This window comes from Oncorhynchus kisutch, linkage group LG23, assembly GCF_002021735.2.
Source record: "Oncorhynchus kisutch isolate 150728-3 linkage group LG23, Okis_V2, whole genome shotgun sequence".
NCBI classification, from domain to species: domain Eukaryota; kingdom Metazoa; phylum Chordata; class Actinopteri; order Salmoniformes; family Salmonidae; genus Oncorhynchus; species Oncorhynchus kisutch.
In genome coordinates this window covers 33402068-33413537 of record NC_034196.2, presented here as the reverse complement: position 1 = coordinate 33413537, position 11470 = coordinate 33402068, and the positions used below count along the sequence as shown (strand labels likewise).

Sequence of the window (11470 nt, the reverse complement as noted above, 5' to 3'; positions counted from 1 at the left end):
TCTTTCTTCTTCTTTCCTCTCTCCACCACTCTCCTCTACTCAAACACTTCTCTTCTCTCTCACCACTTCTCCTCTTTCCAAACCACTTCTCTTCTACTCTCGTCTCCTCTCTCAAAAACTTATCTCTACTCACCCACTTCTCTCTCTCTCTCTTCTCTCTCACCACTTCTCTCTCTCCTCTTCCTCACACCCACTTCTCTTACCCTCCTTCCACCCACTTCTCTTCTCTCTTTCCACCCCCCCCACACTTCTCTCTCCTCTCACCCATCTCTCCCTCTCCTCTTCTCTCTCCTCTCCCTCTCTCCTCCCCTTCTCTCTCTCTCTCCCCTTCTCTCTCCCTCCCCTCCTTTCTCTCTCTCCCCTCCTTCTCTCTCTCCCCTCCCCTTCTCTCTCACCTCCTCTCTCCCCCCCCCTCTCTCTCCCTCTCCCCTTCTCTCTCCCTCTCTCTCTCCCTTCTCCCCTTTCTTTTTCTCCCCCCTGTAGGATGCGTTGTCCATACTGGCTGATAATGCGGAGCTCGGTGAAAACGAGGGACGGGGAGTGGCGTTCCGTAGGGCGGCAGCCTTGTTGAAGTCCCTCCCCCAGGAGGTCAGAGGGGCAGAGCAACTACGAGGACTGCCTTGTCTGGGGGAGCACTCACTCAGAGTCATCAAGGTCTGGATACAGACAGCTGTCTATTTTTTTCACTTCTCTATGTTTTCACCTCTCGCTCTTTCTGCCTGTGTGTATTTCTCTCTCTTTCTGCCTGTGTATTTCTCTGGTCTCTTCTCTCCAAGTCTCTTATCAGAACCTCTCAATCTGCCTCTCAGTCCCTCCTTCTCCCTGTTTATCTTTAGGAGGTTCTGGAGGATGGTGTATCTCATGAGGTGGAGACCACCACGCATTCAGAACAGTTTAAGGCCATGAAGGTGAGTTAGGGTGCACTGAGACCTCCATCTCTGGTTATGGTTCTCTGTCCTTTGCTTCCACTTATTGGAGAGAAGGGTGTGTTTCAGGCCCTAACAGGTATTTTCGGGGTAGGGGCGAAGACAGCGGACCGTTGGTTCAGGGAGGGAATACACACCCCCTCTGACCTGCAAAGATCAGGACACACACTCAACAGAGCGCAACGAGCAGGTGTGTGTGTTTGTGTGAAGAGCCTCTCTGAGCAGTGGTAGTAAGCCCAAAGTGCCCTCTGCACAATAGTTTTCTACAGTCAGTGCAAAGGTCACTCAATCCTCTTTTCTTCTTCTTTCCCTCTCAGGTCTGCAGTATTATGATGAACTGAACCTGCCTGTCACAAAATCAGAGGCTGTTGCAATTGGTCAGATTGTGGAGAGTGCGGTCCATGCTGTGCTCCCGGGGGCAGAGATCACTCTGATTGGAGGATTCAGGAGGTACGCTGAGCAGTTTTCACTGCTCTATGCATTCAGGGACATATAACTGGTCTGTATCTCTCTACGTTTCTTTCTTTCCCCTCTATATCTGTCCTTCGTTGATCTTGTTCCTCTCTATTTCTTTAGTGTAGGGTTGTGAACGTTTAATCGAAATTTGGTTCTTTCCCCCCACAAAATTAAAATCACAGTGCAGCTGGCTCTCCTGCTCTCTCTTCACTAATGATGCCAGTGTGTCTTCAGTCTGTTGCGTGTAGAATATCCTAGCACATTCATTGATGATAGGCTTTACTGAAGTTGCGAGACATTGCAAGTTAAGAAATTGCGAAATACAGCATTCCATTGCGAGATACAGCTATTGATTGCAGCTCTCTCTCCGTCCCTCTCTAGCTCGCTATCAAAGATGGGCCTACTGCACGGTTCTGACTCCGTCTGCCTAGTGGCCGACCTGCCTATACTGTGCCCCTCCCCTCTCTCTCCGTCCCTCTCTAGCTCGCTATGAAAGATGGGCCTACTGCACGGTTCTGACTCCGTCTGCCTAGTGGCCGACCTGCCTATACTGTGCCCCTCCCCTCTCTCTCCGTCCCTCTCTAGCTCGCTATGAAAGATGGGCCTACTGCACGGTTCTGACTCCGTCTGCCTGGTGGCCGACCTGCCTATGCTGTGCCCCTCCCCTCTCTCTGCCTATGCTGTGCCCCTCCCCTCTCTCTCCGTCCCTCTCTAGCTCGCTATGAAAGATGGGCCTACTGCACGGTTCTGACTCCGTCTGCCTGGTGGCCGACCTGCCTATGCTGTGCCCCTCCCCTCTCTCTGCCTATGCTGTGCCCCTCCCCTCTCTCTGCCTATGCTGTGCCCCTCCCCTCTCTCTCCGTCCCTCGCTAGCTCGCTATGAAAGATGCGAGTGTTTGTTCTCGGAAGTACTGCAACTTATCAGTCTCCTCCGTTCCAAAAATACTGAATCTTAGTAGTCGATGCCTAGTGGAAAATGTTTTCTGCTAAATGTCTTGCTAAATGTCTTGGTAAGTGACAGTATTTTAAATAATGTACATACTTTTTTTAGGAGCGAGTGGTCTGCACGCAGGCAGCTCTAGGCCATTTTATTGACCGTTATGGTTGAATAGTGATGGAGGTTAGTAAAATGCCCGTTCAGTGGCGCTTCGAAAAGATTCCCAGAGAAGGTTTAGTTTCAGCATTTAAAAGGTTTTCAAGGCTATATGACTGTGGTAGGTTGAACTTCATTGAGGCGTTTTCAAGGCTATATGACTGTGGTAGGTAGAACTTCATTGCCTGGCCCTAGTGGTCATACGTGCGTAATAGAACCATCAAATTTGATTTGTCATATACACATTGTTAGCAGATGTTAATGCGAGTGTAGCGAAATGCTTGTGCTTCTAGTTCTGACCATGCAGTAATATCTAACAAGTAACCTAAACTAACAATTTCACAACAACTACCTTATAAACACAAGTGTAAAGGAATTAATAAGGATATATACATAAAAAATATTTGAATGAGTGATGGTCGAACGGCATAGGCAAGATGCAGTAGACGGTATAGAGTAGAGGTCGACCGATTATGATTTTTCAACACCGAAACCGATTATTGGAGGACCAAAAAAGCCGATACCGTTTAATCGGACAATTTTATATTTTTATGTATTTGTAAAAATGACAATTACAACAATACTGAATGAACACTTATTTTAACTTAATATAATACATCAATAAAATCAATTTAGCCTCCCAAGTAAATAATGAAACATGTTCAATTTGGTTTAAATAATGCAAAAACAAAGTGTTGGAGAAGAAAGTAAAAGTGCAATATGTGCTATGTAAGAAAGCTAACATTTCAGTTCCTTGCTCAGAACATGAGAACATATGAAAGCTGGTGGTTCCTTTTAACATGAGTCTTCAATATTCCCAGGTAAGAAGTTTTAGGTTGTAGTTATTATAGGAATTATAGGACTATTTCCCTCTATACCATTTGTATTTCATTAACCTTTGAATATTGGATGTTCTTATAGGCACTTTAGTATTGCCAGTGTAACAGTATAGCTTTCGTCCCTCTCCTCTCTCCTCCCTGGTGCAGCGTTACCCAAGCAGAGCACGGGGAACAACTACTAGAAGGCTCAGAGCGAGTGACGTTTGAAACGCTATTAGCGCGCGCTAACTAGCTAGCCATTTCACTTCGGTTACACCAGCCTCATCTCGGGAGTTGATAGGCTTGAAGTCATAAACAGCGCAATGCTTGACGCACAATGAAGAGCTGCTGGCAAAACGCACAAAGTGCTGTTTGAATGCATGTTTACGCGCCTGCTTCTACCTACCACCGCTCAGTCAGATACTTAGATACTTGTATGCTCAGTCAGATTATATGCAACGCAGGACATGCTAGATAATATCTAGTAATATCATCAACCATATCATCAACCATATGTAGTTAACTAGTTATTATGATTGTTTTTTATAAGATAAGTTTAATGCTAGCTAGGAACTTACCTTGGCTTACTGCATTCGCGTAACAGGCAGTCTCCTTGTGGAGTGCAACGAGAGAGAGGCAGGTCGTTATTGCGTTGGACTAGTTAACTGTAAGGTTGCAAGATTGGATCCCCCGAGCTGACAAGGTGAAAATCTGTCGTTCTGCCCCTGAACAAGGTAGTTAACCCACCGTTCCTAGGCCGTCATTGAAAATAAGAATGTTTTCTTAACTGACTTGCCAAGTTAAATAAAGGTATATATAAAATAATATATATTTAAAATATATATATATATATATATATATATATAATAAAAATCGGCAAATCGGTGCCCAAAAATACAGATTTCCGATTTGTTATGAAAACTTGAAATTGGCCCTAATTAATCGGCCATTCCGATTAATCGGTCGACCTCTAGTATAGAGTACAGTATATACATATGAGATGAGTAATGGAGGGTATGTAAACATTATATAAAGGCATTGTTTAAAGTGGCTAGTGATACATTTGTTACATACATACATGAAGGATGATAGTGGGGTGAACAGGCAGTGGCTCGGGTGGTTGTTGTCCTTGATCTTTTTGGCCTTCCTGTGACATCGGGTGGTGTAGGTGTCCTGGAGGGCAGGTAGTTTGCACCCGGTGATGTGTTGTGCAGACCTCACTACCCTCTGGAGAGACTTACGGTTGTGGGCGGAGCAGTTGCCGTACCAGGCGGTGATACAGCCCGACAGGAAGCTCTCGATTGTGCGTTTTAAAAGTTTTAGTGTTTTTGGTGACGAGACAAATTTCTTCAGCCCCCTGAGGTTGAAGAGGCCCTACTGCGCCTTCTTCACCACACTGTCTGTGTGGGTGGACCATTTCCGTTTGTCCGTAATGTGTACGCCGAGGAACTTTCCACCTTCTCCACTACTGTCCCGTCGATGTGACTAGGGGGCTACTCCCTCTGCTGTTTCCTGAAGTCCACAATCATCTCCTTTGTTTTGTTGACATTGAGTGTGAGGTTATTTTCCTGACGCCACACTCCGAGGGCCCTCACCTCCTCCATGTAGGCCGTCTCGTCGTTGTTGGTAATCAAGCCTACCACTGTAGTGTCGTCTGCAAACTTGATGATTGAGTTGGAGGCATGCATGGCCACGCAGCCGTGGGTGAACAGGGAGTACAGGAGAGGGCTGAGAATGCACCCTTGTGGGGCCCCAGTGTTGAGGATCAGCGGGTTGGAGATATTGTTACCTACCCTCACCACCTGGGGGCGGCCCGTCAGGAAGTCCAGGACCCAGTTGCACAGGGCGGGGTCGAGACCCAGGGTCTCGAGCTTGATGACGAGTTTGGAGGGTACTATGGTGTTAAATGCTGAGCTGTAGTCAATGAACAGCATTCTCACATAGGTATTCCTCTTGTCCAGATGGGTTAGGGCAGTGTGATTGCGATTGCGTCGTCTGTGGACCTATTGGGGCGGTAAGCAAATTGGAGTGGGTCTAGGGTGTCCGGTAGGGTGGAGGTGATATGGTCCTTGACTAGTCTCTCAAAGCACTTCATGATGACTGAAGTGAGTGCTACGGGGCGATAGTCCTTTAGCTCAGTTACGTTAGCTTTCTTGGGAACAGAAACAATGGTGGCCCTCTTGAAGCATGTGGGAACAGCAGACTGGGATAGGGATTGATTGAATATGTCCGTAAACACACCAGCCAGCTGGTCTGCGCATGCTCTGAGGACGTGGCTGGTGATGCCGTAAATGTTTTACTCACGTTGGCTGCAGGTTTTCGTAGCGGGCCATGTCAGTGGCACTGTAGTGTCCTCAAAGCGAGCAAAGAAGTTGTTTAGCTTGTTTGGGAGCAAGACATCCTGGTCCACGACAGGGCTGGTTTTCCTTTTGTAGTCCGTGATTGACTGTAGACCCTACCACATACCTCTCGTGTCTGAGCCGTTGAATTGCATCTCTACTTTGTCTCTATGCTGACCCTTAGCTTGTTTGATTACCTTGCAGAGGGAATAGCTACACTGTTTGTATTCGGTCATGTTTCCGGTCACCTTGCCCTGAATAAAGCAGTGGTTCGCATTTTCAGTTTTGCACGAATGCTGCCATCAATCCACGGTTTCTGGTTGGGGAATGTTTTAATACACGCTGTGGATGCAACATCAGCGATGCACTTGCTAATAAACTCGCTCACCGAATCAGCGTATTCATCAATGTTATTGTCCGACGCTATGCGGAACATATCCCAGTCCACGTGATCGAAGCAATCTTGAAGTGTGGAATCCGATTGGTCGTACCAGCGTTGAACAGACCTAAGCACGGGTGCTTCCTGTTTTAGTTTCTGTCTATAGGCAGGGAGCAACAAAATGGAGTCGTGGTCAGATTTTACGAAAGGAGAGTGGGTTATGGCTTTATATGCGTCGCGGAAGTTAGAATAACAATGATCCAGGGTTTTGCCAGCCCGGGTCTCGCATTCAAAATGCTGCTAAAATTTAGGGAGCCTTGTTTTCAGATTAGCCTTGTTAAAATCCCCAGCTACAATAAAGGCAGCCTCAGCATATGTGGTTTCCAGTTGACATAGAGTCAAATTAAGTTATTTCGGGCCGTCGATGTGTCTGCTTGGGGGGATATACACGACTGATTATGATCGAAGATAATTATCTTGGTAGATAATGCGGCCGGCATTTGATTGTAAGGAATTCTAGGTCAGGTGAACAAAAGGACTTGAGTTCCTGTATGTTGTTATGATCACACCACATCTCGTTAATCATAAGGCATACACCCCCGCCCTTCTTCTTACCAGAGAGATGTTTGTTTCTGTCGGCCCGATGCGCCCCACCCGGCGCGTGAAAAAGCCAGGTGGGGCCTCCCGGGTGGTGCAGTGGTCTAGGGCACTGCATCGCAGTGCTAGCTGTGCCACCAGAGATTCTGGGTTCGCACCCAGGCTCTGTCGCAGCTGGCCGCGACCGGGAGGTCCGTGGGGCGACACACAATTGGCCTAGCGTCATCCGGGTTAGGGAGGGTTTGGCCAGTAGGGATATCCTTGTCTCATCGCGCACCAGCGACTCCTGTGGCGGGCCGGGCGCAGTGCACGCTAACCAAGGTAGCCAGGTGCACGGTGTTTCCTCCGACACATTGGTGCGGCTGGCTTCCGGTTGGAGGCGCGCTGTGTTAAGAAGCAGTGCGGCTTGGTTGGGTTTTGTTTCGGAGGACGCATGACTTTCGACCTTCGTCTCTCCCGAGCCCGTACAGGAGTTGTAGCAATGAGACAAGATAGTAATTACTAACAACAATTGGATACCACAAAAAGGGGGTAAAAAACATATTTTTTTAAAGAAAAAGCCAGGTGGCTGTACCGACTCTGATGACGTATCCCGAGTGAGTCATGTTTCCGTGAAACAAAGAACATTACAATCTCATTATTCTGCATTGTGAATTGACTTGGAATTGTAAGATATTTTTTCTTTCTGTTTTTAATTGTGAGCAAACGTGTTCATTTGTCACATCCCTACTATAGAGGTAAGCAGACTGGTCATGATGTGGACTTCTTGATAACCCATCCCGACGAGGGCAGAGAGGAGGGGCTCATGCCTAAGGTGGTGTCCTGGCTTGAAGCACAGGTAACACACACCAGATGTTTCTATTTTCCATCCAAACAACTTTACACTATCTATTACAATTCCCAGAAAGCATTTCCCCATTTCCTTTTGTCAACTAAATATGGAATGTATGCTTAGCTGTTTACTATACGAAACACCATCAGGCCTGTTCAGTTCAACATGCCCACCTGAGTAAGGGTGTTTCTGTACCCCCACGGGTGTAACACTCTATTCTGTCCCCAGGGCTTCCTGTTGTACCAGAAGACCACTGGGAACTCTTATCTGGAGAGCAAAGAGGGTCCTGCGAGGCCAGCCTCTAACATGGACCGCTTTGAAAGATGCTTCTCCATCTTTAGACTGAGCACAGACAACGAAGGGAGGGAGAACCAGACGGGGAGGGAGAACCAGACGGGGAGGGAGAACCAGACGGGGCGGGAGATCCAGACGGGGCGGGAGATCCAGACGGGGCGGGAGATCCAGACGGGGCGGGAGATCCAGACGGGGCGGGAGATCCAGACGGGGCGGGAGATCCAGACGGGGCGGGAGATCCAGACGGGGAGGGAGATCCAGAAGGGGAGGGAGATCCAGACGGGGGATGGTCCACAGACATACTCACCGACACTGACCAATACAGATCCACACACCCACTCAGACTCTCCTCACCCACTTCCCCAGACCCTTGTGGTGGTGGGTGACCATGCCCAGAAGGTGAGCTGGGTGCTGGGTCATTCTCAGTGCTCAGGTCCCCGGTCCTGGAGAGCAGTGAGGGTAGACCTGGTGGTCTCTCCATACAGCCAGTTTGCCTTCGCATTGCTGGGCTGGACTGGATCGAAGGTACGGCCTAAACCTAACCCCCGACATCTAACTTGTGATACTGTTATAAGGCTTTAAGATGCAACTCACCCCCCACCAGCCTTCCATGTGAATCTTAGGCCTTATCTCATTTGGGGAAAAGTCTGTCCTCTGTCTTCTTTCCTCCGGAAACCAATAAGTAGTCAAGGAGAGTGTACATTTGTTAGTAGGAAGAGTGTCCTCCCCTCCTCAATAGCCACCTTTCATTGAGGATAGTCATGTGTATCCTACCAGAGTCCTTCCAGGAAGAGTTTTGATCTGCTACACCCCCTTTGAAGCAGTTGTTTTCTCAGAGGAGAAAAGCATGCAAACATTTAAAAACAATATGCTAATTACTGTCAAATGTCTTGCACAACTAGCTACATTTTGTTTGATCACTTTCCACGTTTATTTTGGGATTCCACCCCTGTAAATGTATTTTGCCTGATGACGTGCGAGCGGAGTGCATTTTCAACTAGACTTCTCTCTTTTACTCCCTCTCTCTCTCTGTGCAGTTGTTTGAGAGAGAGCTGCGTCGCTGGGCAGTACATGAGAAGGCCATGACTCTGAGCAGCCATGCTCTGTACGACAGAAAACGGGTACACACCCTCTCTCAAACACACACACATTTTCAATACAGTAGTGGTTCATTTCTGTATTATCAAATGAGATACAAACTTATCACACAAGTCAGAGTTATACTTAAACTAAATCTTTATTCACTTATTAATAAGGGAGCAGGTCAATACAACACACATATGAAGTGAATTGATTGCGTGCTCTGCGATAACGATGGCTGGTCGATGAACCACTCTTAGATGATTTGTTGAGACCCCTGAGACAGGATACCTTTTTTGCTACCTTTTTATAGCAAAGATACATCCTCTTAGTCTACATGACAAACAACAGATGTGTGGAATGGGTCAGAGGGTTAGGATTTGTATAAAATATACTAATAATTCACAGCAGACAGTATCAGTATCTTTACAGCAGAGAGTATCTGCTGTAAAGACTTCTCATTGTGTAGCAACCAGGGTATGGTCCCCAAAAACAAGGTTTGTCTCATAATTATCAGGACTCGAGCCATCTCCACCCTGGTACCTCCCAGCACACAAACACCAACTCATGCGATGAAATGCGGCCTTTTCGGTTTTATCACCAAAGGCATCGTAAATCTACTGTCTGCATTAAGCCCAAGGCCCACTGTTCACACAGACACAATATAGTTATAACAACCCCCTATTCTGTTGCATAACACAACCATTTGATGCAATAACAGTATTATAACAGTCTTGTAATTTCAGTCTCACAATACTTCATTTGAATCCTCACATCATAGTCAAGAAAGATTCAAACATTTCAAAGGGCACAGATACTTGGACACTAATGGATACAGACACACTCTCTCAAAAGTCATACACATGCACACATTTGAAATAGTTTATTTGGGTACACACAGCATTGTGTCTTTGTGTGCTCACTTCAAAGGGCTGGCACCTGCACAAAGACGTGATGCTGACAATCAGCTGTAGTGATCTGAGGGTTAAACTATGGTCTTATGTTTCCTAACTCTGTCTTTTCTATCTCCCTCTCTTATTCTCTCTCTTGCTCTCTCTCTCTCTCTCTCCCTTGTCTCTCTCCTCCTCATTGCTCTCTCTTGCTCTCTGATCAGACGCAGTATCTAAGGGCTAGTTCAGAGGAGGAGATCTTTGCTCATCTGGGTCTGGAATATATCCCTCCCTGTGACCGGAACGCCTGACGACAACATACTGGACTGATAACAAATACAGTCTAAGAGCAAACCCACGCTAAATTAAACCTAAACATAAGCCAAATCCAACTAAACCTTATCCCGAGAACAACACACAGGCCAGATACAGCCTAGGGTAGGCAAGAAGGGGAGGTGAGAGGTGGATAGATCGTTACATATCTGTATTTTATTAAATTATAAATAATAAAAAACATACAGACCCAGGATGTTGTAAAGTACCAAATCTATAGATGTGTTTAAATTAGTTAACTAAATTAAAATAACTTAACTTCTCGAGCCATTAATTGTACAGTATGTGCTTTTTTTCATATCTGACATAGATCATAGATCATTTTCTTTCCTTGGTGCCTTGTTATTGAATACGTTTTTAATATTTACTGCAATTTGTCTGCTTGTTTGTAATATTTAGAATGCAGTTAAACTATGTCAATTAAAATTATATCAATCATTTTAGACTTACCAAAAAGCTTTTAAATGTGACATAATGTAGGCCTAAACTGTGTGCATCATGAGGGATGCTTAAATAAGTGCCCTCATGCAGTGTGTGTGGTTTTGTTACATTTTGCATGATGACTGCAGTGGCCTATTTACACAGCAGGTGTACGCTACACACACACCACCATCCAACTTACGGTCTCAGAAATAGAAACATTATGTACAAAATAAGTTTTTAAAAATGCCAGAAAACACACACGTAGCATAATTGGTTAGGGGATCGTAAAACGGCAGCCATCTCCTCTGGCGCAGGTGACAAATAAAATGGGACTCTATTACCTCTCATGACATGTCTGAGCATATATATGTTTGTACATTGATATATGTATATACAGTGTACCATTTGATATATTATCAATTTATGCATTGTGGTGGTTTCTGTGTGTACTCTTGTTTTTAGTTGACAGAAATAAAACTCCCCTATTATTGAATGAGGATAATGTGGGTGCAGCAGTTTATATACGACCAGGGGGGGCGTAAGAGTTGGTGAGGGACAAGTTAAATATATATATATACTGAACCAATATAAACGCAACAATTTCAAAGTTTTTACTGAGTTACAGTTCATATAAGGAAATCAGTCAATATAAAGAAATTCATGAGGCCCTAATCTATGGATTTCACAAAACTGGGCAGGAGTGCAGCCATGGGTGGGTATGGGAGGGCATAGGCCCACCCACTTGTGAGCCAGGCCCAGCCAATCAAAATGAGTTTTTCCACACAAATGGGCTTCATTATAGACAAAAGTACTCCCCAGCACACCCACGCAGGTGAAGAAGCCAGGTGTGAGAGTCCTGACCAGTTGGATTTACTGCCAAATTCTCAAAAATGACATTTTATTTCAGCTCATGAATCATGGGACCAACACTTTACATGTTGCTTTCATATTTTTGTTCAGTTTATAACTGGGAATGAAGTGACAAAAGGTTTAATGCAGAGCTCCTGAGT

The 11470-nt window shown here is 45.8% G+C and overlaps 1 protein-coding gene across 2 annotated transcripts in view; it reads left to right on the top strand.

Moving 5' to 3' along the window:
• Positions 1 to 10957, top strand: part of polm (polymerase (DNA directed), mu) — a 14991-nt gene extending 4034 nt beyond the window's left edge. The window contains exons 4-11 of one of the 2 annotated variants that reach the window (XM_031803228.1): positions 484 to 654; positions 837 to 908; positions 996 to 1116; positions 1244 to 1376; positions 7344 to 7446; positions 7669 to 8259; positions 8772 to 8855; positions 9929 to 10957. In XM_031803228.1, the coding sequence (XP_031659088.1) occupies positions 484 to 654; positions 837 to 908; positions 996 to 1116; positions 1244 to 1376; positions 7344 to 7446; positions 7669 to 8259; positions 8772 to 8855; positions 9929 to 10015 (1362 nt within the window). In that variant the 3' untranslated portion in view covers positions 10016 to 10957. Of the gene's footprint in view, positions 1 to 483; positions 655 to 836; positions 909 to 983; positions 1117 to 1243; positions 1377 to 7343; positions 7447 to 7668; positions 8260 to 8771; positions 8856 to 9928 lie in introns of both variants that reach the window. The other variant, XM_031803227.1, reaches the window with a different exon arrangement.
• The last annotated feature ends 513 nt before the right edge of the window (positions 10958 to 11470 follow it).